The 27810-nt window shown below is 42.4% G+C and overlaps 1 protein-coding gene across 11 annotated transcripts in view; it reads right to left on the bottom strand.

Moving 5' to 3' along the window:
• PPCDC (phosphopantothenoylcysteine decarboxylase) overlaps nucleotides 1-27508 on the bottom strand; it is a 43121-nt gene extending 15613 nt beyond the window's left edge. For 2 of the 11 annotated variants that reach the window (XM_025170456.2, XM_025170457.2), the window contains exons 1-6: nucleotides 27251-27397; nucleotides 26635-26796; nucleotides 24340-24435; nucleotides 23487-23615; nucleotides 21416-21584; nucleotides 20318-20416 (exon numbers count right to left, since the gene is read on the bottom strand). In XM_025170456.2, the coding sequence (XP_025026224.1) occupies nucleotides 20331-20416; nucleotides 21416-21584; nucleotides 23487-23615; nucleotides 24340-24435; nucleotides 26635-26796; nucleotides 27251-27259 (651 nt within the window). In that variant the 5' untranslated portion in view covers nucleotides 27260-27397 and the 3' untranslated portion in view covers nucleotides 20318-20330. The other 9 variants (XM_025170454.2, XM_088148439.1, XM_025170458.2 and 6 more) reach the window with 8 other exon arrangements.
• Nucleotides 27509-27810: the final 302 nt, after the last annotated feature.

Here is a 27810-nt window from a genome sequence, read left to right as displayed (position 1 = left end):
GTCATAAAACTTCTAGAAACAAAATTAAAAACACACACAATAAAACAATCATAAAATCATAACTGAGGCACCACATGACAAACTCACAACATAAACCACACCTATATCTGGCTGTGCTTTCAGCATGATCTGGAAATGTAAAGAGCTGCATTGTGGACGTTTATCTAGGACATTGTTTCTCAATCTTGGCAAGTTTAAGATGGGTGGACTTCAACTCCCAGAATTCCCCAGCCAGCCTGCTGGCTGGGGGATTCTGGGAGTTGAAGTCCACCCATCTTAAACTTGCCAAGATTGAGAAACACTGATCTAGAACAAGTTTTCTTACTGGTACAACTTCAGAAAGAGAAGGGGAGATGACATATCTAAATATTGTATTTGTCATCCAATGCAGAGCCTGCTTCTTATTTAGGAGCTCAGGGTAGCCTACATAGCCCTTCTCTGAATTCTCCCAACAACAATCCTGTGAGGTAGGTTGTGCTGAGAGAGAATAACTGGCTCAGAGTTACCCAGCCAACGTCTAATGGCTGTGCAGGCCTTGAATCCGAGTTTCCACAGTGCCAATCCAACATCTTAACCACTATACCACACTAGCTCTCCTATGATTTAAAAAAAAACCTATTGTTTTAATCAACAGATTTAACATGATTCCATTTAGAGAAAAAAAATGCTGGCCAGAAAACTATTGGATTAATGCTTTCAGACAGGGAGAGAAATCCAAGATAATTTCGAGCCAACTGTCCAAAATCCACCATTTGGAGACAGGGAAGAAAACAAATCAAAAACTTTGCACCCTAAAATAGTTAAAGGAAAACCTGCAGTGCAAACAAAAATAGAAAATCCCCATCTTGCCTACGCATTGGATATAAATCTCTAAACTTTAACCGCAGTTCCTTGACAACGAACAGTGGCCAAGCTCTGTCAAGAGTGTAGGAATAACTTCAACAATACTAGCTGGTTGTTAGCCTTACATTACGTTAACCCTGCACTGTAAGTCAATGTCATCACATTGCAATTGAGAGCGCTGAGGAGAAGAGATTTCAGTTTCTCATGAGTTTAGTGCTGCGCTATGGAAAAAGCTGCGCCTCTCTCCCCCAGGTTTGAAAATACTTCTACAGGGCCAGTCTTACCGCAAAAGCAAGGCAAAAGTTTTGCTTCGGGCACGCAAGTGTTGAAATTGTCTCTATAGGCTTAGAGATAGAAGATCGGTTCTTGCTGATTACAAAAAGCAGAGGAGGAGAATTCACCCACTGAAACTGATCTTCAGATTAGCAGCCTGCAGTAAATTACCTGGGGAAAACATTAATATCCGAATCAGAACATCCAAATCAGAGAACGATGCCTGTTTTATAGAGTTGCCTTGTCCAGGCCTCATCTCCAACCTCCCTTCTTCTTGCCACCCTCTGAATTGTGAATATATTTGAGATTTGGGTAAGGAGAACATTGTCCCTAGTTGAATTTTCCAAGAGGAAAAAAAAAAAATGCCTATCACACCCCTGTTCTTCTAAAGCATCATTTCTACCACCATTAGACCAGGTAAGCTGATGAGAGGTGGTAGAAAAGATTATATAATGGGGTAGGGGGACCACCATTGGTTATTCTTGCTGGGGCTGCTGGGAAATGTAGTTCAGCTGCATGTGAAGGCCACAGGCCTCCTGTGACTGAGGCTGGTATACTGGAAGAAGCCCAGGAAGACCTGGGTTTGAAGTTCCACTCAGCATATGCTTCCTGGAAAGACTGAGTGCCAATTATTTTCTGCAAGCCTAATCTGTCTCACTGGAATGTTGTGAGGGTAAAAGTGGGAGGATGAGAGCCACATGTTGTCTTAAATCCATGGAACAGGGTTCTGAGACCACATCTTCTGGGCCTTGGGTAGGAGAAGACACAACCCATCACTTGCTGTTGATCTTTTGAATGGCACCTGGCAGGGATCAAAGCAAGAGTTCTCTGTACCCAACCCAGGTACTCAGCCACTTCCAAGTACTCAGGCAATAAGGATGAGTCATAAATATAATCAATAATCATCATCATCACAGCTGAAGACCTTGCCATCTGCAGTGCATTCTGGAGATTTGCAAGAGTTTCTCTTCAACTGATTCAAAGTCTAGGAGAATGCTTGGATTTACGATTAAGGGGGAGGTGGGGAAACTTTTTCCTGTCCAGGAGTCTCCAAAGAATAATCTGTTGCAGATTGTTATATTAAGGGGCTTGCTAGAAGTGAGTGTCCCCAGAATCAACAGTGGGGAATGATCTCTTTCACCTACTTTTTGCCCTCTATTCCATGAAAATAATTCTTCTGCTAGCGTTCTGAACGGGCTGCTTACAATATAGTGAGCTTATTAAATTATATTAAGGGACACAGGTGGCCCGCCCTTGGATTAAAGACAAGGAGGGAGGGAGGGAGGGAGGGAGGAAGGAAGATCTACTGGTCGTGCAATAGGCCATCAAAGTTCCCCAGAGTTACAATGAGAGGACAGAGCAGCTGGACAGTGCACGGTGACCTAAGATCCCACATGCCATCATTCCTGATTAGAAAACCAAGACTGTCCCGTAATAAACAAGTGCAACTGAGGCAACTGAAAGCAACTTATGCTTCAAGAGCCAAGAAAACTATTCATGAACAGTCCTTTTGCAAATAAACAGGATTCTTCCTCTTTCTCTCTCTCAGCACCTGCTCCTGTTCTTTCCCCATTCTAGCAGGAGGGGAGTGCCCTGTGGCTTGAACGCTGGCGGGAAGAGTCTGCCACATATGGGGCCCAGAGGGACAGCCAGAGGCTTTTGCCCTCACTACACTCATGGGCCTTTAGGCTGTAACCTGTCTGAGCTGCAGAATGCAGCTTGCAAGTTGTCTGCCCAGTTGCAATGGAAAAATACACTTCCAGCCACCATTACAATCATTTCAGCCCCAAATGTCTTCAGCAATCAGCCTCTTGCAGTAGAAGACATTGTGTGCACCTCACCAGGCTCAACATTCCAATATATTGGATGTTTTCAAGCAAAGGTGAGACACCCATTTGTCTGGGATTCTATAAAGATTCTTACTCTGGGCAGGGGTTGTCCTCGACTTACAAACACAATAGGGACTGGAAATTAAGTCATTAAGCAGTGTGGTCATTAAGTGAGACATCACATGACAGTGATTTGCAACCTTCCCTGCTGGCTTCCCCCAGTGACTTTGCTTGTTGGAAGCCCCCCTGGGAAGGTCACAAATGGCGATCACATGACCCCAGGGATGCTGGGACAGTCATAAGTGTGAGGACCGGTCGTTAAGTGTTTTTCAGCACCATCATAACTTTGAACGGTCAGTAAATGAATGGTCATAAGTTGAGGACTACCTATGTGCTTTTACATCAAAAAGAAAACTTCACCTTTCTATACCCAGATGCTCTAAGACTGTTTCTCAGCCTCAGCAACTTTAAGCTGTGTGGACTTCAACTCCCAGAATTCCCCAGCCAGCATGGCTGGCTGGGGAATTCTGGGAGTTGAAATCCACACAGCTTAAAGTTGCTGAGGTTGACACACACTACTCTAAGACAATGCTAGGATTTCTGCTACAGTGACTTCCAGCAGCTAAGCAGTCTTAAGACACTCAGCAGGTTTTGTACAGGCTACATGCTTGCACACCTGCAAGAAAATAACATTTTCTGAACTGTTGTAAAACCTGTTCCATTAGAAAAGTTTGGCTTCTCCAGTCTGAAACTTGGAGGTCAACAGGTTGACTCAGTTCAGCATAGCTTGCCATGTTTCTAGATGAGTAAATCTTCCGCTTTATTTAAAAAAAAAAAATAGGCCACACACCACTTCCTCTGCTTTATTTTGTCTACAGATATAAAGGTCCTCGCTCTGTAAGTATTCCTGTATTCCTGAGATAAGGATCCTGTGGCTCTCCAGATAATTGATGAACTACAACTCTACTAGCTGGGAACTGAATCCAGATGAAGGATTACAGCTTCCCCACGCCCAGAGTACTGGAATGTCAAAGTTATCATTTGGAACTGCAATTTCCCAAGACTTTTTCTCAACAATTGGTCACTTTGGAAGTTCAGGTTTCTAATAATCAGAAGGAACCAGGATTTTAGATTTTTGATCATTGTAATTGGCAGTAAATTTAAAGAGCTGATAACTGGGGCAACTGGTATGCTCCTTGCTCCTCAGTTACAGTTCCTATCTAAGGCAAGTTCAAGGTTCTCCAGAAATATGAAGTGATTTCAGATAACTAAGAATGTGGGGCATGAATCACTACTGCACACAAAAAGAAAAGAATCAGTGATGATCTGGTTAGCAGATACAAACTGTTGTAGTTCTAAGAAAGAAGAAATTTCAGACAACACTGGTATTAGCAATATTATATGCAGATCTGCTGTGGCAACTCCTCTGAAGAACTTACAGTAATTTCAAAAACAAATTATTCTAGCTTAACTCTTTGGGAAATATATTTTGTCATATAGTTCCAGAGCTCTGGGGAAAAAATATTATTATTATTTTGTTATTATGCAATTTGTATCTTGCCTTTCTGTCCAGAAGGCCTCAGGTCAGCCAAGAGTAAAAAAAACAAAACAGTTAAAATCCAATGAAGAACAATTAAAATCACAGTCAACTAATTCATGCTGAAAAGAGGAAGATCTTCGCCCCATTGATAAAAGCAAAAAGTATGGCTTTTGTATAACCAGACTGGATTCATGCTTTCTTCTGCTTTCACATCGGTTTGGTGGATGGAGTTGTGGGGGGGCGGGGAAAAGTAATTCTGCATCTGGAGAATCATGATGCATTGCTTGCATTCTTCAAGAGCACATCTGATGCATGGATAGCTTTGGATGATTGTCTGATATTGGATCATATAAATAAAGATTTGAATGAATTTAATTTCAGAGCGTTAGTGCCTTTTTGGGATTCTTCTTGCAAGCTGTTTGCTTGTAGCTTACGGAAGATGGCTTTCTGGGTGATCAATGGGTATTACATGAGCACGTCAGCTTTTGCACAATGCGGCTGCACGTTCTTTTTTTTATGAAGTCATTTATTTACTGCAGATAAAATAGTTACACCATTGGCAAGCAGTCTTAAGCACTGGGTTAGAATGGTTTCAACTTTAAAATAGCTCTTCTTGTGAAGGCACGAACAGGAAGCAGCAAAACTATTTTTTGTTTTTTGAAGTGGGGAAGGAGGAGGAATGAATTCCCCTTCTCTATAATCAATGAGATTAGGAGGGTTTTTTAAATTAATAATTTATTTGTTTAAAACATTTAAAGAACAGAATAAACAGGAATTTAAAATAGAATAAAGAGAAAGGGACATTCAATAAGTCTACATCCTTGAAGCTTTTTAGCCTTCCTCAACATTCCTGGTTTCATCACAAGGACAGAGGTTAGGCAATTGGTGGAGGCTATTTTTTTTCTCAAGTCTAAAAAGAAGTCTAGTGAAATAATAACAATATCAATGGTGGTATTATTATTATTATTAATATTATTATTATTATTATATTATTTCCTTAATAGTATGCTTATCTGTACATTCTGCAAAAACCAAAGAAGGGCAAAGAAAGTTTGATAAGAACTGGTTCCATTATTAAACAGAGGAAAGATAAGCTCAACTGTTGTATTATATGACTCAATAAAGTAATTTAATTCTATTTATATATAACCAAAGAGCACCTTGAGGCCTAGGGAGTCTAGCTGATTAAGTTTGTTACTGTTGTTTTAGGAAGGAAGGAAGGAAAGAAGGGAGGCCTCAGAAGGAAATGTTGATCAAGAGGCTGATGATCTTAACCAACAGTCCAACCAATTTCTGCATTCTCTGAATCCTCAAACTTTTTGCATAAGGACAAATAGATAGAATCCTGCACTCTATGCTAGAAAACATGTTTTCAGATCCTTACCTGGTGATAAGGCTTTATCAATCATGCTTTGAGGCACCAAGATAGAACTGGTGTGAATAGACTGCCATGTATTATCTGCTTTCTCAATGTTCAAAAGATCTTGCTTGCACCACCGTTTGTTCACTAGCAAAGGCCATGGATGATTTTAAACATTCGGATTTGACTCATGACCTGCACTGCAGTTTGTCGTTTAAAGCTGCATTTTTGATAAACGTGGCAGACTGCCTGAGATTATACAAAATGTTGGAATAAACTCTTCTGTTCTGGGTGGTGCTATAAATTTCAGACCAAATTCTGCTACCCTTCTGATTATTCTCTTTTGGCACTTCCAACTGACTCACTTTTCCTTGGAGCCTGTGGAACAGACAGAAATGGGAGTCAGCTATCGGTAGGAGAGAATGAACTTTAAACACACTATTTCAGACCTTTTGGTCTGGCCATGTTCTTTCCACTCTGAATGGTATTCACACTCCACCCACCTATATGTGAAATGGGAACTCTTTTCCTCAAGATAAAATAGTCAAAATGATACCTGTGCAACTGTGATTCTCAGAAAACTGGCATATTTAAAGAGAAACAGTAGCCCCAAACAGATCTGGCCTAAAATACTATAGCAACTGAGGTGAAGGACAAGATGATATCCCCATGTGCAGAACCCAGAGGGATAAGCGATTCAATCTTAGCTCAAGGTAGGGGATAATATCCACGATCACACTTGAGTTTAGGAGTCTCAGTATGGGGGTCTGTCCTCTTTAACAGAGGGCAACCCAATAAGGAGGAACATCTAGAAGCTGCAACTGTTGGTCTACTACAGAGAGCTGCTGCTTGAGACAACTGCTTTCCCCTGTCCAATGTCAGAGCTGGTCCAGCCAAAAAAGGATGCTAAAAAGATGGCAGGGCTAGAACTTTCCACCCAAGTCAAAAAGTCAAAAGCTGCCACATCTTCTGTGGACTCCTGTTAGAACACTGGGATGGGGAAATGAATGGGATATGGCTTAAAAAAAAATAGGAGGGAGGATGGGAGAAAGAAAGGAACAGCAACAAGGGGAAAGGGAGTGTAAGTTTGATTTGGCAAAGTCCAAAGAAAGGAAAGACAGAGTCTCCAGAAGCAACTGAGCCGAGAAACAAAGTGGAGAGGAGAAGGGGGTGGAGGACCCATTTCTATCTTGCCATTCACCATCCTGCCCCTGAACAGGAAATATGCAGGTACGAGGAGTTGCAAATTGGATGTGTATACAAGGAGTTCATTTAAGCCTCCTGACTTATAGAACAATAATGACAGATGTCTTGGAGCTACAAGATCAAAGGGCCATTGTGCTTAACATCTCAGCAAAACAGGCCTTGTGCTTTGTCCAAACCCACAGGAATGTGAACTGCACAGCTCCATCATTTTGAGATGGGCAAACAAACCACAGAACCCATGAGATCTGGTGTGGGAGCATATATTTATTTCAATTTAAAGATCTGGGGTCCCAGATCTTTAAATTAAATGCACCCAAAAGCAGCTTTCAAAGAACATCTAAAACAACGAAACACAGCATCACCACTACCAAATAAGAAAAGAGCAATGGGGTGAAGGGGTATCCCCATCCTGCCTAACCAGATGAGATCTCAATCAGCCAATAAATTAATCTATTATTATTTTAATGATTGCAGATTAATGTCACTTTTCTCAGAATAAAGTTATACAAGGCAGCTCATGGTATTTGTCAACCCCATTAATTTTTTGAGATTCATCTACACAACAGAGTCCAGGTGGCATAGAGATACTGTTAAAATTATGTAATGATAATAAATCATGAGACTGTAATAGAATAAAACTACTACTGGTATCAGTGACTCCACAATTAATCCCTGCAGAATTTCTGGAACAGGCATGTTTTTACCAGCATAATGAAGGCCATGAGAATGGGGCCATCCTCATCTCAAGTGGTAGACTGTTTTGTAGCAATGGAGCCCCCACAGAATGCCCACTGTTAGGTCCTCTTTCATCTCATCTTACAGCAGGTATGGACCCTTAGCAAGTATGGTCTGGTTATCTGTCTGGTTATCTGGAGGACAAACCCTGCATGGAAAAGGTGATCTCTCAGATGGCCAGGCCCCAAGCCAAGACCTTGAACTGCACTTGGGAACACCCCAGTAGACATATTGTTGAGTAGGTACAAGACTATGCTCTAAGCCAAAAAAAAAAAAGCTGGTAAGATCAACCTAAGTTCTCCAAAGAGGCATCTTATGCACTCCCTCAGGAAGAGCTCTTGATCTGTTTGGCCATCACTGAAAAAGGCCTTTTCTCATATTCACAAATCTCACAGCCCTCCAGGATGGTCAACAGAGCAGCATCTTTGACGCTGAAATTAAGAGAAAGGTGCAGTCATAGGTGAAACTGCATTCAGAGGATTGAATTCAATGCTGACATTTTAAGTTGAGCCCCCAAATGAAAAGGCTGCTTTAGTGAGATTGGCACAGGATTGGGGAAATATGAATACTTCCTTTTGGCTCAACTTGTTTGCATTAGAGGAGTTTTCAATCTATTCTTAAATACAGGCTCACACCAACAGCAAGATGGAATACATGGACAAGAACAGTCTTCTCTGTTTTGATGTCCTTCAAATGGACTGGCTTTCAACTTCATAATATCCAGCCAGCATGGGGGACATCAAAAGTGCCGCATTACCCTTACCATTCACTCAATTAACCTCAGCACATTTTTGGCTCAACTTGTATGTCTTTTTTGCTTTGGGGAAAGGGACCCCACCTCTCTATTACTTATTACCAATGTTGCTAAAGTTTGAAATGGTGCATGCACTGCATGTCCAGGAGAAAAAAACCCTAGTTCATTATAATCTGAGCCAAAATTTTTGATGGGCTTCTATAGGAGGGCAAGCCAACATGTCTAGCTCATCTTTCCCTTAGAAAGCTCAAGGTGGCATACACAACATTCTTTCCTCCAATTTTTCTCCAAACAACCACCTTGTGAATGAGACTGGGCTGGGAAAGAGTGATGGACCCAAACCCATCCAGCATAAGGGAGTACAGACATGACCTCAGAGAAAATACACAGCGACCATTAGTGAAACAAGAGCTTAGCCTGGGAAAACAGGAAAGGGTGAGAAAGAAACTCAAGACAGCCCTATCTTGACTCACTTTGGTGTAAGAGGGAGAGAGGGAAAACTCAGTCAGGCTTCCAAGGTGATGTTATTACAGCCTGTATCAATATAGTGGAGTTTTAGTATTTCTTGTGGTTTCTTTCTTGTGCTTGATGGGCTGACATCCAGCGAGCTTGAAACTAAGACTTCCTATATGCAAAGTTAGTGAGCCACCAATGAATAAATACTTTTGTCTAAATATGAAATAAGGGACAAATCCTCATATCTATGAAAAAAGAAATGAAACCAGGCAGGTGCATTCTATCCTCTCAGACCACTGATCCATTAAGGTAATATTTTTGACATTGTTTGCTGATCGCTTGTTAGAATTTCAGAGATGTTCAACCTGGGGTTTTCTGGATGCAAAGTTCTATCACTGTTCTTTGACCAAGACCAGTTTTCTCAAAAACAAAAACCAAAGAACAACCCACTATGCCAAGGTCTTAGTGGGTTTGTCGGGGCTTCAGGATCCTTAATAAAACCTTGAAGAGGAAACCACAACAAAATTTCTAATTTCCTTTTGGTAAAATGTAGAAACCTAATCAAGGTAAGGTTTTTATCTATACTTCCACCTTTCGTCTCTTTGGTCTGGCGGTTCATTTTGGAGAAAAGGAATGGGAAGGTGTTCCTCTAGTTGTAGGGAAAAAGACGACATAGAAAGTTGACAAGGAAGAATTTGGAATGAGCCACAGATTTTCAAGATTTTTATCAAGGCAATAATCTGTTCTTTTGCAAAAGCTTTTCACAAAGTTATCCGAAAAAGTGTGCAAGAAGCAGCACATTCTGGTTGGAAATGTTTCTCCTTTCCTATGTATCTCCAGATACTTCTGCCTCCCATTCACATTTTGCAGAATGAATTGAAAAAGCAGAACTAGAACACACAAGAGTACACCTGTGCAAACATGCTTCCTGAGATAGAACTCCAAATGTTGCAAACAGAAGTATTACCAGGTTTTGAGAAAGCTTAGAATGGGGTCTTAGCCAGCCAGTTGCACAAAGAGTGCTGGCCACAACTGGCCTTAGTGAGTAAAACTGTGAAACTGGCTGTGGAAAGCAGATGTTAAACGTGTTGCAATACATCAGGATTCTGAAGACACTGATGAAATAAGAATGGTATTAGATCATCTCAACCAGCTGCCTGTCTTTTTCCAAGTCCAGTTCCAAGTGCTGGAGTTGATTAAAAAAAACACAAATCATTTGAGGTCTGGATAGTTTTAAGAACTGCCTCAGCGCCCCTCTGAATTTATTTATATGGCTAAAATTTCCAGGGAGAACGTGTTCTGTTGAGATCACAGCAACAGTGCCCCCGAGCAGAACCTTCTCAGTGTTGGCCCCCCTTCTGTCGCATTATTTGACAGAGGCAACAATCAGCCCCTTGTCCTCTTCTACCAGATCAAGAGGCTATAACTTAGCTTGCTTATTAGACTATGAAAAGTTGGTCATCTGATGACACGTTTTTTACTTGGTCTCCAGTTTAGCTCCTTCCTTGTTTGAACTGAATAAGCATTTAATTTTAACCGTGAGAGTACACGGATACTCAATCTGATGTTTATTGTGATGAATTTCATTTATATCAGATGTCTTGAAGGTCCACAGAGATAGAAAATACTTGAACAAAGAAACATCAGCCTTCTTTGCATTTCATTCAATGCAGATTGATTCCGATTCCAAACTGAGTAAAGCCGTGGATCCAGATAACAAAGGAAACACCAGCTGAGGTTGATATCTCCATGTCTGATTTTAACGTGGTCCTTAGAGCCAGCAAAGCAAACTGTGCTGTGGCGTTAGTGAACCCTGTAAACAAATACCCAATTAAAAGAAGAAACAACACTTGCAAGTCCCTAAACCTTAGCGTATAAACACCACCAGCGTTGGAGGACGTCCAAGCATTTTGAGCCAATAGGGGATGCAATTTTCTTGCTTTGTTAAGCAATTAAAATTCTGTCAAGCTAAGATTTGAACCCCTGCCTGCCTTTTGCTGTGGCTTCTTTCAGTATCCCTGTGAAATCTGGGACATAACCAGGTTCAGACCAGCTTCCGACCAGATTGTCCATCTAATCAATAGATTCTGCTGTCTACTCTACTCAGCCAAGGCATTCCAAAACCCCGGACAGGGAACATGGCATCACTTGCTACTCGATTCTTTCTAAATTAAGAGGCTCCAAAGCTTCAAGCCAGGGGTCTTCTGTTCATCAGCAGATGTTCTACAGTACTTTCCATGTGAAAACCTATCACTGTAGGTAGGTGAGTCTTCATAGATCTGCATTTTGGAGCTGTTTCCAAAGCAGATATGGTTGACAGCAAGATCCAAATCAGGTTAACTCCAGATGATGGCCCATTAGAGGAAGGTGGGTGTTGCAGGGATCCACAAAGATTCACCCCCAAAGTGATTATATCTGAGCTGAAGCTAAGAGACGATTTCCATGTCTCCCAGTGTACCAACCCCATGGGACTCTCTTCTCTTCTATGGCATACCCATTTTTCCAAACCTAGATGTCTTCCTAAGATGTCAGAAGATTAACTCTCAGAATTCATAGCAAGGTTTTTATTTTAAAAAGCCACTAAAATATTGCAGTCAACTCTTTTTTAAAAAGAAAAATAATTTTTTGACACTTGTTCTACTGACTGGATAGAGCTGGCAGAACTCTTTACAGAAGGTGGCTATCTTCTAAGGGATTCGTGGCTGATGAAATAGTGAGCGCTGGTTGCCTTTCCTTCTGGGAAACGACACGAGCTGACACTGTCCTTCAGGGATGAATAATGTAGAATCCCACGAGGTCAGGAGGCTGACAGAGTAATATCCCTCTAATTGCTACCCTGCCCCTGCCAAGCAGCCGATGTACAACTACAATTAATCTGAATACAGGTCTGAGCTTCCTCTCCTTACAGCACCTTGAAGCACAGCAGAAGTAGAAGGTTTTTTTTAGGGAAGCAGCCCAAACAGCAAAAGCCCTGTCTTCCAGCCCAGGAGTTTCTTCCTTAGTGCCCAACCAGATGCCTCTGGGGCACTCATAGACAGAAGATGACACAACCCTTCTTCCACCACTGTCCTCCTGCACACTGCCCCCAATCGGGAGGTAATAATGAATCTTCAAGACTGCCTGCCCTTAATAGACATGTCCTCCATGAATCTATCCAATCCCTCTTTGAAGTCACCCAAATGTGTGGCCATCTTCAGGCCCCGTGGTAATAAATTCCATAGGTTAATTATATGCTGTGTGAAAAGCTCTAGACTACATTGATGTGATAGACAGATGCCTCCAAATCAGCATATACTTCCTGAAAGGATGCACAACCCAGTGGAGATTGTAACGCCTCTCCTTCCATACATCTACCCAGAGTAGGCAACCTACTCATTTAGATAAGGATGTCTCTGCTGCAAGGAAAGAGGAAATTGTAGCTTAGTTTTCAGGGGAATCAGGAAAACTCGTGGGAGATGTTTATTGTTACAGCAAAAATGGAGTCTCCAAGTTTAGGGGCGGTGCTATTTCTTTAAACTCAGGAGCTTGGAAGAAAGAGCAAGAAATGCCCACCTTCTTTCAAGCTTATTTATGGGTTTTCTGCAAGAAAACAAGACACTACTGTCAGGGAAAAACCACGTTAAACATGGGAGACAGACACACCAGAACATAAGTTACTTCAAAGTTCTAAAAGCTTTATTAAAAGTTAGTTCAATAAGCAAGTAAAATTTAATCAATAACATACATGGTACTTACTTAGATGCATACTGCAATGCGGACCAGCTTGACCGAGCTGTCAGGTAAGACAGCTTGACCAAATGGTACTGACCCCCTTGTTGCAATCCTTTTTATCCTCAAAAACCACAGACCACAGACATGACTCCTAGGTTTAGCAACTGATTCACAACTTCCTTGGTGCTAATTTTACCATACTTTACCATACTTTACCATACTTCCCTGTTCTATTCGTCCCTGTCATGCTCTTCCCATCAGCAGTTTGCTTAGTCCAGCAAGTTTACCCATTTCCTGTTATTGCCCTAAAGGCCACAGTTTAGCTAACTTGGCTTTATTAAATGCAATCAAAACTAACATTAAAACATATAGAAGGCTACTAAGAATTTTCCTCTCACACTACTTTATGTCGTTGTTCTGGCAGCACAATATCCTTAAATAGAAGTGCACAGCATCCAATGGTGTAAAGAAACAAAAAAGATTGGAAGAGAGGTTGGGCGAAAAGGAGGCATGCACAGTTAAAAGCCAATCAGTGGGCAAAAGACTCCAAACTGGCCTGCTAATTCCAGAGCCCAGACAATATCCATTGCTAATTTTGCTCTCTCCAGAGAGAACCTCAACGGCTTGTGAGATCAACCGCTTGCTTGGAATTAACTCCCACCAAGTGCAAAGAGGCCAACTCCCAAGGAAGCAACACAAGGCTGCAGCTGGAGCTTTGCTTCCTCTTCGGTCATGCATCCCTACCCCAACATCCGCTCTTTCCAACCACCACTTTAATCACCGTTCCTGATTCAGGCCACAAGCAACTCCATTAGTTCCTATTCAGGTAGTCCCCAGTTTAAGAATGAGTTCCGTTCCCAAGGTCTGTCCTTAAGGCAAATTTATATGTAAGCCAGGACAGTATTATTGTATAATACTGTATAAGTAGTATGGTGTAATGAACTCAAACCATTGTGTATTTAACTCAAATCATTGAGTATTTAAGTTGGATTTTGCTACAATAGGCTCCATTCTTAACTATGGGTCAACTGTAACCCAGAGGCTACCTGTACACTCAGAGCAGAAGATAAGGACTTTCCTAAGAAACGGCTTGAATTTACATTCGCTTTTGAACTTCTTTTGGGGAAGTATAGGGAAATCCCATTCTTTACATGTTGAAAAGAAAGCAAGAAAGCAAGAGGAAGGGAGGGAGGGAGGGAATAGTGCTTTGTTAAAATGAAAAAACGAACTTCCTATAGGAAGGGGGGGAGGGGAGGGCATCAATGGTGCTTCTAAGTCCAGAAATTTGTTTCTTGCAGGGTCCATCCAAACAGTGCAAGGCTTGAGGTCAACAGATCCTAAATTGTTAGTCCCATCAGCAACTGGTATTTGGAAGCAACAAAAAATGACTGGCGGGAAGAGGAATGAAGCACTCCAGTAATATTAGAAGATATGTCCCATGTGCTTTATGAACTGCAGAGACCCTAGAAATTTGATAGAGTCAACGCTGTACAGAACTGCTAGCTTTGTAATGTAACATTCTCAAACATGAGCGAGGTCAAACTGCCATGGAAGTAGCAAATCTTCATGACACTGGCAAGGCCCACATTCTTTGCTATGTAACATCCTCTCTGGGTCTAAAGAGAGCTTTGAAATTTATGTCAGGGATCCCCGGGTTATGCTGATTTACTCAAGGATAAAGATAACAAACTCACACTTTCCTATGTTTAGAAAATAAGAAGAGTCACACTGTTACAATAACAAGAAAGAGTAATCTGCAGGGTATCTGTACTTTCAATAAGCTGCGCCAATGTGCTGTGACCTCTCTTCCCTGGAGAAGCAGGCACCCCCACTTCCAAAGATGGTACCCTTTAATCCTATCTAGATAAGGACTGTAAATTATTCAGTCAGCCTACATCCCTTAGAATTTGGTGGAACTATCTAAGCTTTGCCTGCTCAGAGCCCACAGTCCCTTTATTTCTTTGCTAGCCTAATAAAGAAAAACCATTTTGGATCTCTTCAGTCTTTTTGGCTTTCTTTGAGTTTTTCCACCATCCCAGCCAAGGAGCCTGACAACTCCAAATGGCCCCTCGGATCGTCTCCCTTCTCCAGTTGTTCAGCTTTCTTGAACTCTGAGCAGACCACTAACACAAGTTATTGGAAGAACAGCGGGTGGGTATTTTAGGGCACTGTTTGGATTTTCTGCTGACACCTGGATTGGAAAAGACGGTGCTTATTGGATTTGCTTACTACAGTTAAGAGTTGCATTATGGGATGAAGAGTTTTATATCTGCTAATTGTGAACTAAGAGGAGGTGAAGAGATAGTGAAATTGTTCATACTTGTCGTGATGAGGGTGGGAAGTTGCTTTCTTAGTCTTTTTCTCCCTTTATTTTTTCTTTCGTTTTTGCTTTCTTGCACTTTTTATTCTCTTTCTATTTTTTTCTTCTTTTTAATTTGTATTATCTTTTATCACTGTCGTCAAAACTAAAACGGAAGAACAGCTGGTCATCAACAGGAACACAGAGATAAATAACATTCACACCCCATTCAAAAGAGACAATAAAAAGCTAAAAAGGAAACAAAAAGACCAGAACACCTCCTCACCAGCAACCAACACCCAGATAAGCAGGGATTAACACCAGGATCAACACCAGACATACAATCAAGCAGTAAACAATATGCTAATCAAAGAACTACCAATTCAGAAAAACAATCAAGCAGTAAACAACAGCCTAATCTAGGAACTACCAAGGAGAAAACCATACTCTCACCAACACTGACAGGGCAAGCTACTATATATAAACAGGGAGCAAACCCCACACTCATTGGCACTGAAGATGTTACCTAGTTGGGTCATGAAATGTCTGCAAGAAAACAACCAAGCTCAGAGAACACCAAGGACTCCACAGTTCAACCCTGAGCTACAGAGAGTCTCTTCTACTGGTACAAAGGGGAAGACAGCTCCTGAATTCTGATCCTTGTACAAAAGCCATGCAGATTGCCACTGGCTTCAGCACCAACAAGGGGATAGCACCCGTCACCCACCATGACTAGTGCAGTAAGAATACCCAAACAGTAATCAGAGAGATCCACCAACCAGAGAACAGAGAAGAAAAGAAATGCCAGGATGCTCAGAGGAGGACCTTGGACAAATGGACAGAGAAACTGTAAAAAAAATGTGTTTATTATGTAGCCATACAGATAACACTGATTCTTTTTCCATTGGAATGTCATGATAAAGCCACATCTAATGTTCATTCACCATACGGATCGCTAAGTGCTTCAGGTGCATCAGGTCAGGCTGGTGGGAACATGCAGTGCTCTGTCCTCTAACTTTCATGAACCTCAGCCAGTTTAACAAGCCTAGAGGACACAAGGTTGGGAAAAGCTCTTCATTCTCACACCCACCAATGAACATACAGTTGACACTTAGAACCAGCTCCAGAACAGCAGCCACACCCAACCACGGTGGTGTTTTTACAGCTCAAAATTCCCCCTTTTCCAAGAATCATATCCTGTCAAAGGAAGACCAAATCAGAAGGTGCAGAATTGGGCGGGCTTGCAGATACCCAATATCACTCCAAGCTGCTCACTCAAGGCTGGCTTCTTGGAAATGTAGAAGCTGGTTTCCAAAGCCCTTTCAAAAATTTCATTCAATAATTTCCCACAGCAGGAGCAGAACAGTGTAAATTACAGCTCACTGAAATCTAAAGGCTGACTTTCATATTTTTCTCAATGTTTATTTTTCTCAATGTTTATTTGTATACCATTTATTTGTATTCCATTCTCCCCTGAGCCCGCACAGTAACCAAAACAATAAATCACATTTCAGTAAAACAATCCACCCTAAATAGAAAATAAAACTTCATACAGACAAGACAACCACTCAATTCCAACATTCAAATCTGTAATTTATGCATGCTTTCTGAAAGTAAGAGCAAGTCATCAAGTCATCTTTAGCCTGGTAATAGGGTATTATATTATCCCTTAATCAAGAAAGACTTCCTTAACGTGACATTGGTTAAGGGAATAGAGTGCCTTGATGTAATAGCTTCGCCTTTCATTTTCAGCAGTGCCTTGATACCATGGCAATTTTAGCAGGATCCTGGGCCGGGCCAGAGATGAGTAGATTTCAGGCTTGTTCAATTAATTTTGCATTTTGCTAGAATCCCAAGGTCCACCACACAGAGCAAGATGCAAAAAAGATATACTTTGAATTAAAGAGAGGATGCCTGCTCAGCAAATCCTACCCCAGGGATTTATCTTTAGTATCAGAACTAAGGTGCGTGGTTTCAATCCAGAATCTATCCCACTGAGCCACCCAAACGTAGACAATAATTAGAAAGAGTTTAAATGGGGACGATGGCCCTCTACGGTTCTGAACTACAATTCCTGTCGTTCTTCACTGTGGAGCAGTGCATCAAAATCTAGAGAGCCCCAGTTCCCAACTCTGAAGACAAATGGGCAGATGAGCAACATACATTCTCAACTGCATCATCTAACTCCAAACTGCCATCTGCTGGGGAGACTGTAGCACAGCCTTCTACAACCTGGATGGCCCCCTAGGTACGTAGATCAACCTCAGAATCCTCCGTCAACGATATGCCTGTTGCTGAAAATTGAAAAGTTGAACTCCATACGTGGAGAGGGTTGTCGTAGCTGTAGATTAGTTGCAAGAAGCAAAGGATTAGACTAATCTTTTGCCTGGACCTTTCTGAAAAAGGTACCAACAAGGACTGCAAATCCCATGCATACTTCCATCAAAATGTGATTAAATGTGTATAGGGTTGTACTGAAGACACTTTGAGGCACACTCTGTGGCAGTTTTTCTCAACCACAGCTGCTTTAAGCAGTGTGGACTTCAGCTCCCAGAATTCCCCAGTCAGCAAGCTGGTTGGGGAATTCCAGGAGTTGAAGTCCACATGTCTTAAAGTTGCTGAGGTTGAGAAACACTGTTCTATGGAATCAGCACACTAGGGATTCTCCTTGCCTTTTTCTCAAACAGGGCAAGTGCGAGAATGTTATACTCAATGACCTCCTTCTATTTTCATACTGCCAAGCTTGTTCTGTGGGGAAACAGAACCTGATTTTCTGTACAACATTCCTTGGCGTGTCTGGACTGAAGGCAAAAGAGCTGTATTTTCAACACTGCAGAACAACCTGCAGAGCAGTGGGGGCTCCCCATACCTTTATCTGCTTGGCCTTGCTTGCACAACGAGGCAGACAAACATCCGTCAATATTTTTGAAAACTCAACTTAACTGACTGCCCGCCTACAAGGCCACTTTGCATGTGGCTGCAATGGTGTTTGCAAACATGACCTTCCCCTACCTTTTGGGTTTTGGACCACAACATTTCACAACAGGTATAAAAGTCCTCTTCACCCTCGGAAGACCAGAGTCAGCAGGAGCAATGTGGCTGGCAGCATTTAAAGGCCAAACAAGATGTGAAGCAGGAGGTCTGGAATAAGTTTTACTAACAGGGTAGATGAGTCCATCTATGCCAGCAATGTCTACTGGATGGCAAAAGACCTTCAGGCCTCAAGCTGTTACCTGATCTTTTTGAGTGACAGCCTCACCTGCTACTTGCTCACCTACCTGATCTTTTTGACTGATGGCCTCACCTGCCATTTGCTCACCTGCTACCTGATTTTGGAAATCACCAAGGGTGGGAAACATCCAACTAGACCACTATTCCCAGCCCTGACTAGCAGCAGCTCTGTAGAACTTCAGGCTGGAGTTTTCCCAGCCCAATCTGGAGATGATGGAAGTTGAACCTAGCACCTTCTTTACAGAAAGCCGGTGTTCCATCACTGAGCAAAGGTGCTTCCCATAAAAATAAAGGTTCCAGTCCTGTTGTTCCTGAATAAAGGACTATTTACTTAGAAACACAGAAACCTGCCTTAAATTATTCAGACCTGAAGCCCATCTAATGTAGTACTGTTCACAATGACATCAACAACACAAGGTGTGGCAGGAGGACTCTTGAATTCCCCAGCCCCACTGACTTAAGACCGAAGCTAGGAGCTTTGGCATGTGAACTTAACACTTGGCCAGCTCTGTAAGGCTAATTTCCCAAAAGCTTAGCGCCCTTCACACAAGCCCTCAAGCCTTGCAAAAGTTGTAGTGGGCCTGGAACCAAGCATTAAAAAAAGATCCAGGGAGTTTTTCACTTACTGCAGGAAAAACTGTTCAACATGTTCCTTATGCTGAGCCCTTCAATGCCCAACCTGAATGAAGCATACATATTTGATAGCTGTTGTCCTGTTTGCGGGGGTGGAGGGGGGGACGTGTTATTTGGTTTTTTTTTTTTTTAATGCACTCCAGGATATGTGAACGAACTCTGACTTTATGTGACAGGCCACTGACCCATCCAACAGTCACCCATGGGCGCAGATCAAAAGGAATAGGATTGGCTTGGCTCCCTTTTCCTAATCAATTCCAGATGGCACAGGTCCCTTTCTGAGTACTCCTGTAACAAGCTGTTAATCTTCAGTTGTGCTTTCAGAAGATTGATCCTCTTTCTCGGCAAAGGAATTCCTGGGCAGTCCCACCCCCATCCCCACCCCTTGAAGCCCCAAATCAACACGCTAAGAACACCATGTGTATTGGCAGAAGCACCATCTGACATAGGCATTGTTTGCTTCCCTCTTTGAAGTCAGCATTCCTCACACCAATGGGTCCATCGGAGCAAAGGGCAAGCCCTCCTGATGGTCACCTCCCCAGGCGATCTGGTGCCCCATGTTCCCTGCATCCTGAACATCCTCAGAAAGGAATGCGGGAGCGGGGTCATTGATTCTGGCAGCAGGCCAGAAGTACATTGCTGTGTGCAAGGCAGAGGTCGAGGACCTCTGTTGTGAGCCTAAGCTGCCAATCCAGGAGGTGAACTTTGCTGGAAAACCCGAGTTCCCTGTCTGAATCCACACATCTTATCTCAAGTACTTTTCAAAACCCTCCAGAAGGTCAGTGTTTCTCAACCTTGGCAACTTTAAGACATGTGGACCAACTCACCATGCTGACTGGGGAATTCTGGGAGCTGAAGTCCACATGTCTTAAAGTTGGCAAGGTTGAGAACATTGGTGTAGATGAAGTCCACACCCCTTAAAGCTGCTGTGATTGAGAAACACTGCCATAGAATGTGCTTCAGAGTGTCTTCAGTACAATCCTATGCACATTTAATCACATTTTGATGGAAGTGGATGGGATTTGCAGTCCTTGTTGCTCTTCTTGGTACCTTTTTCAGAAAGGTCTTGGCAAAAGATTGTACAGTCTAATCAGTGTTTCTCAACTTTAGCAACTTTAAGACATGTGGACTTCAACGCCCAGAATTCCCCAGCCAGCCGGAATTCTGGAAGTTGAAGTCCATATGTCTTAAAGTTGCCAGGGTTAAGAAACACTGGTGGAGATGAAGTGCAACCCTCTCTTCAGGCTGAAATGAGGACTGAAATTGTCAAAGAGAAACAACTGAGCTTTTCACCTGTCGACCCCCCTGAGGTACATTGTAGGAGAACCTAAACGCACTGAGTCAGAGGCAGGGAGGCTAAGCACTAGCCCCTGTCTTCTGGGTTTCCTTTCCTAATCCGCTCTCCCCAGCTGGACGGAGCAAACTTTCCGTGAAAAGGGGAAAGTACCTGAATCTTCTAATCAACTCAGCTTCAGCAGGCCCCATTCCAACAGTATCGCCTTTGCTTTTTCCACAATGGTTGAAATTTCTGCCATGGCGCCTCGGCCTGTGTAGCCAGAAAGCGAGAAGGTGGTCATGATCTGTTGTTTCCTAAGGCAAAAATTAGTGCTTTTCTCCTGCCAAGTCTCTTCTATCCATTGGCTTCAGATTCCTTGGTGGTGATTTTAAAACATCTGTGCCCCATGTCCCAAGATTCAGTTTGCACAAATGGACATGACCAGATTTGGCCTAATAGACCCTAATGAACTTCCATAACTGAAGATAGATCTGAACCAAAGCTTTCCCTGTTCTTGTTTTGACCCACTAGATCACAACAGCTGTCTTTTTTATTTATCTGCATGTCCAAATTCAAACTGGTTGCCCTCTGGATTTCCCTTACTAAAAATTAGATCTCTTATATTCTATTATTTAAACTTCAGGGAGTTCCTGCTCACCCTGTCTTCTGCCATTCCTGTTAAGCATGGACATCCCTTTGAAGTATGTTTCCTGAGAGTTATCCTAGGTCTTCAAAGAGGAATCTTTGGAGTTCAAAGTCTATAAAAACCAATGGATGAATAACAGAATAGTCTCGGAAAAGTAAAATAGCTGGGTCATAAGGCATACAATCTCTGAAAAGGCCTTTCTTTGTGAAAAGAAGGCATGTATCGTCTAAGAAGGCACTTGCTTAACTAAAATAATTCATGCTTTTATTAAGTTTTAGAAAACCCATTGTCCATTAATTAGGGTCGTCTTTCTAAGTGATCAAAGCAATTAAAATCAATCAAATGAGTTTACCACTCAGGTTGCCACCCTATGGTACATTTCCTAGAAGCAAGGCATGCTGAACTTAATGGGGCTTACTTCTGAGGACACACATACAGAATGGAACCAAAAAAGTTGCAATGTCTATATAGGACCCAAACAAAAAAATTGGAAGCGCAAACAACATTCATGGGGAGCAAAGGAAAGCACATTTTCAGAGCCCAGTGTCACAATCAGTCTACAGCAGAACTCTCCGAATCTTTTCACCTCGCCGCAATTGCACAGAAAGGAGAAGGATACCAACCTTCATCCCCACAAACCAGTTTCTTCACTGTACAAGGAACCTCTATGTAGCCAAATTCTTTCAGCTGCTCCACCTGCCGAGCTGTGATGGGGTGCTCCCACATAAACGTGTTCATGGCAGGACAGAAGAACAAGGGTTTGCTCAGGTCCCAGGCACGGATGACACACGTCTGCAAAGAAAGGCAAAACCTTAGGAGGAAATGGCCAAAGCGGGGGACCGAGGGAAGATGGCTGACCACAAGGGGAATGCAGTCAGAACCTTGGACAGAGGAATGGAGGGTGGGGCTGGTTAATCTACAGGATATACCAACCCACACAGAGCTTGGAAGGTGCTCCAGTAACAGCCTGGAGCCAGTTGCAGACTCAAATAATCTTGCAGCCAGATGGGAAATTTCATTTCCCCCCACTGAGCAGAACTACCTAGGCATGTTCTATTTCAGACTTCCCCAAATCTGGGGTCTTCCAGATACGTAGGGCTAAACATTTAGAGGGCAGCAGATATGGAGAGTTTTCTAGCCTGAGAGCACCTATTTGTTGGTCCAAGAGACCCCTAGATTCGTGCACTTGGTGAGAAGCCCAATTATCACACAGAGTGGGAGAAATAACCGTCTCGTTTACTGAAGATCAACATAAAGGAGGACGCTTCTCAAAAAAAGGAAGAGTCCCAAACAACTCCCCATCTCAGTTTTTATAATCAATTCCACCCCCACCGTTTACAGCAGTTATAGACATTATATCAATCATTTTCTATTAATAATTCTGCAGATAACAGTGCAAATTTTTGCTTTGAAGCTTTTTCTTTGTGTCCAGTTCCCTACCTGAAGGTCACCTGGCCACAAGGCCTTGCATTGTCTCAGCAAACATCCTGTTTTTTCCCCAAAACCCCTATTCAAGCACTTCTTTTCCCACATTTCCTTGTTCTTTTCCTAATTTTGTTGTGAACCGCCCAGAGTCCCTCCTTGTGGGGGAGTTGGGTGGTGATATAAATTTGATATATAAATAAATAAATAATTTAGGACTAGCCTCATCCTCCTTTTGGCAATCAGGACAAAAGCACATGACATTTGTCGCTTCCTCTAGTTCAACACTCCCCCACTCTGTGTATCCCCCTGTGCTCTGACCTTCCAATTGCACATAATTTTCTTGATCACGACCCTCATATCTTAGCAAGTCGAGAAATCCTTTAAGGGCTTGGACCTATAGGGTTGCTTCTAGAGCTTCAGGATATTATGGGGGATGAGCCCTCCAAGTCAGAAGTGGGGAATATCCCCCAAAGTCTGACCCCAAGAATTTTCCCTCTCTGAGAAGACACCTGTTTTCAAGATTCTCTCCAGGGATAATTCTTCAACCAAACCTTCCCCATTTTCTGTGTGATTGGTAAGAATTAGACATTTTAATTTTTAAATACTAAAATCTTTTTTAATTCATCCACAGAGAAACTGTTTCCTTTTTTTTCAAAAAGTAAAAATATACCCAAATGCATCAAACACAATAATTAACCACCTGCATCAGCCCCACACACTAAGTTGTAGCATGGAGACCATGTCTATGGGAGAGACATGGGGGGGAGGACAGGCAAATGACAGCACGTGCATCTTTGCATCATCACTTAAAGAACTCAATTTACATCCTTCCATCAAATACCATGTAGAGGGTAGAAGGAACAGCCTTGAGGGACAGGAGGAAGAGTGCAACAGTCAGATAAAAGAGGTCTGAGTCTGAAGGAAGAACATAACATAAATAAACGTCTCAGACCGGCCCCTCCCTCATTCTCACAAAGATAAAGGGATGGAGAGGGACACACATTCAGACTTGCAAGATTCTGTTACTATAGCTTTACAATGACCGAGCACTGACCTACATGACATTGGTTTCCTAGTCTACTCTACCCTGAAGGGCTGACATACCATGACGTCATTACATAATTGTATCATCTGCGCACATATCATCCTCTTGATGTCCTTATGGTTTGTACAGATGCCATTAATGCAGATGGTTATGAAACAATCTACCACACAGGTCATAGTGAGGAAGATCTTGGGTCAACCATGGAGCACCTTCCAGTAACTCACCAGTAAGTTGTCACAAATGCCATTTGCAATTTTGGCAAGGGTATTCGCATCCAGAGGAGCCACCAACAAGAGGTCAGCCCAACGCCTCAAGTCAATATGTAGCACAGGATCGGTGCGCTTTTTCCACATCTGAGGAGAAAATGCAGCTTAGATTTAATGTAATCACCCTGCGTGCTTAATCGTGTTCCACATAGGTACAGTCCAAGATACTAAGCTAACATCCCTTTTCCTTGTATGTTGTGGTGGAAAGTATCTACTAGGAGGAGGGTGATGTGGGAGATCAAGGCTATCAGAAAGGAGGGGGTGCATTCCAGCAGGGGAAAGGAGACGAGAGACAACTCAGTCCGCAGGGGGAGCGTGGGAAGAGTAAGAGGTTCAGGGTTGCCACTCCCTAGAATCTCCCAGGGTATATCCGCTACTTGCTGTAGTATAGATTTAGTCTGGCAAGATTCTGTCTATATGGTGTAAGCAAATAAGGGAACTGTACTCGACTGGACTGTTTCACCGTTGTTCTTAGGCTGGGCCTGACATATGTAAAAGTTGCAGCTGGAAAAACGCAAAGTCGAAAAAAGACAATTCTCTGCCATGTTGATAGCTCAGAGTGTGTTTCTTTCCTGCTGATCTTCCTAGGCTCGGTAAAACAAAGAGCAAACCAGCAGTTATCCCAGTGCAAACAGTGCAAGGTATAAAACATAAGATAGTCTGTTGTTGGTCCCCAACCACAACCAAATTCCAAAATGAAATGCTGCAGTCAGAAAATATTAGGTTCATTCTACAGAGTTTGTGAGCTAGGGCGCAAATAAGAGCTCCTTAGCCATAAAGGACAAGCTAAACGTGTCTGAACAATGCTAACCTGCCACTCATCGGAGTCACTGTAGATTCTTACGGGAATCTCTTCAGGATTATAGAAGTGTTTTGCATTCTCTGTAGTCACCACCTGAACTTCCAGCTAAAAAGAGAAGAACAGCGGGAAACGGATGGAATTACAAAAAGAGCCATTTCTAATTTAAGAGTTTGACTCTATAATGCTATACACCAATGCCAAAGAATGAACTAGACCTGTTATAGCAAATACGTATATACTCCCAGTACAAAATGACCAGGTTTGCATGTCCCACTAGGCCAAAAGCAGATGAATTACATTTTAGCTTAGACATGTGAACTAAATCAAAGACTCCTAAAGCATACTGTAGATTATTTGTTGAGGAGCATGTTTTTATGGACTAAAGACTTTAGAGATGCATGAAATGCAATCCTCAGATAAAAAAAACATAAAAGTCTTCCCTTTGCCATGAAATGCTTTATTGCATACAGCAAATTAAGTGGCAACCAGATTTGGGCTGCAAAAATCCAGAAGACTGAGAGGGAAGGAGACAGAGAGGCATCTCTAATTCCTTGACGCCATCTAGTGGTCATTCAGATTTTTGCAGAACAAATCTGGCAGTCGTAACCAAACTAGATACTAGTGGAATAGCAAAGCAGCAATGGTTGGTTTCATGAATAATGCTATGAAAGGAAGCCTTCCCTTGGCATCCTAGGGTTTCAACTTGATTACATTTAATGATGAAATTATTGATAGTTGGCTATGATCTTTAATTGGCTTTTTAACATCTACAGGTCTTTGTTATCAGTGTTCCGTTACACACAAAAAACCCTCTGACCTACTTGTATAGACTTCATTTCATCCAGACACTGTCCCAAGCCCTTTGTTATAATTACAAAAAGGAATACTTTAATACTTTTGTTAAGCTATGCTGCATTCCTTGTCCAACGGATACATGCCATTTCTTGTCACAAGAGAACAAAGAAAGTATTAAGTGCAGCCTTAAGCAATATACTTGGATAACAAGATTCCATGTGACAATGAAGTAATGATTTGTAGCCAACTAGCACTGAATAATCTCCTGACCAGAGAGTACTGGCAAAGGGACCAGTTAAGCAATAAACTTTCAGATGATCCATTCTTCTAGGAACTATCATCTCACATCTATTCAAACAAAATACAGATGGGTGAAGACTTTTGTAAATTAATTAAGATCCCTAATCCTGCAATAGTTTCACCATATGGGTCTCAATATTCAGGAAGAAGAGCTGTAAATCTACTTAGCCATGGTGAAATTCTCCCTCAAATTAACTATGACTCCAAGTGACTCCATTGGCACATCCAGGGAGTCTTCTTGGCCACAATATGGATGTGGTTTGCTACTCTCTTCTTCCAGGAAATTTTTTCAACTGCATTCTCTAATTCAAAGCCTGATATTTCTTGTTACTTCTTGGGATTACTGTTAACACAGTCGTTCTGAGGAAATAAATATATTTCATTCATCCTCACAGGAGCTCCAAGAACTACCAGTTCAAAGTTACTCTAAGAAGCATTCAAAACAGACTGTGATCAAAATTAACTCTGGATCCTAGCTAGAAACCTCTACTGTCCCCAGACAGAAATGCCCAGGATTTTTCCCAGAAATGTATCTGTAAGACTTCTATCACTAGTCTCAGATCCCAAGAAACGGCTTCTAAATCAAATGTGTTCTTAACTTTTATGCAGAATGTGGACTCCAGAGTAATTGTTGTATGCCGCCGAGAGTTGCTTGTGTGAGATGGGCAGTTATATAAATGTGATGTATAAGTAAATAAATAAACCCCAGTTAATCACTCTGAGCCAAAGCAGCAATGTCCACTGAAGGAGTAAAACAAATACCTGAATCGAGACCTAAAAACAACCAAGGCCCCTGAACTCGAGTAAACCTCCTTAACAGCTTGCTTAGGCATTTGCAAATGCTGGCTCATGAGTCATCTTAAATCAGCTCTTGTATTTTAAACCGGAACTAGGAAGTAAACTGACTCACGCCAACCTCCATTTTATTAACTGTGTATTCTCACCATAAGCAGAAAATGTAACCCATGTTATCAAAAATAAGATGAACTGACATCTGACACAATTACTGGTCAGCATTTATTATACAGCTTGTTTGGACTCTCCCTCAGTGGACAGAACCTTGTGGTGTGTCCCCAGCGCTGTTCAAATAAACTTGGCTCAGCAGATTGCGCTCTCTCCTCTCGTCAACTGCATCGTGGGGAATTTTCCCCTTCAGCATCCCCCCCCCCCACTGAAAATACCAAAACTGGTTTATGTGAAACTGCTCACTCCAGGTATCTTCAGAAGCTCTGCCACCAGAAGAGGCAACTTTAACGCAGCTACGCTCCCCGTTACCCCTACAAGGATGTGGGCATTCCTCTTGGAAGCAACGGGGTGGATTTGTGACGCCGCAGGATCCATGATGAGGCCCAGGGAGCAGTCCTTTTCCACCTGCAAGTAACAAGAAAACGTGAGGGTTACTATTCCAGATGAAATGCCTCCATCTTGCGTTGGATCGATTGCAGGAGGACTTACTGGTCAGCCTTACACTTCGAAACGCTTCTCCAACTGAGGAGCAAATCCAGCTCGGTTTCTCAAGTGCCACGTGGGGCTTTTCGGGGGCAAAATCCGCACAGGCCGTCTTTATTAGGCCAGCCGTTGAGCTGGAAGAGGCCCTACAAGAAAACCGCAAAGTGGGAACAACGCCATGAGAGGCTCAAATCTTCGGGCAGCCATGAAGGTTCATCGGGGGGCAATCGTTCGTTCTTGCAGGTTGGCCTACCTTACAGGGAGGGCTAGTGTGAACCTAAAATGGGGCAGGGAGGAAGGTGGACTTCAGCCTTCCCTTTCTTCAGAGGGTAAGAACGGATACAAAAATATCTAAATATACATATACGGTACTAACTCGAATCATTGTGTATTTAACTCAAATTTTGCTATAATAGGTCCACTCTAACGATGAATCGTCTGTAAACGGGCGTTCTTAACCCGGGGACTATATATATGCGTGGAGAGAAGAGGCGGGGGGAAGCGATAAGCTTACCCAACCCACCGACCAATAAGTTCCGGGCAACGGACATCAATAAAGATAGTACCTTCCGGTTCCTTCTGGACCATAAAGAGCGCGGAGACTTTCAACGGGCTCAACTTCCGTCTCCTTTCGGAAGAGATTGACGATAGATATAACGCCTAGAACAAGCAATTCTGACTCCACTTCCGGATAGGATGACCATAGATAGGATTCCTAGACTCACACCCAACTCGCTTCTCCCTCCCTCCTCCGGAGGACGGCTGAGAGCAAGTAAAGGCCGAACTCAGAATTTTTCTTTTCGCTGAATGGGGACTGCAGAGCAAACACACACTGCTTTTAAGAGAAACCTTATATTGCTTCAATGGCTCTCTTAATGCCAAATTTGCTGGATATGGTCTTCATATTACACATCTTGCAGCTTGGGGTTGAAACGT

This window comes from Python bivittatus, unplaced genomic scaffold (genome assembly GCF_059951505.1).
Source record: "Python bivittatus isolate LINGU-HERP-01145 unplaced genomic scaffold, Pbiv_v1 ctg000530_np1212, whole genome shotgun sequence".
Classification (NCBI taxonomy): Eukaryota; Metazoa; Chordata; class Lepidosauria; order Squamata; family Pythonidae; genus Python; species Python bivittatus.
Note: the sequence above shows the minus strand (reverse complement) of the source record. Positions and strands in the feature narration are given on the sequence as shown.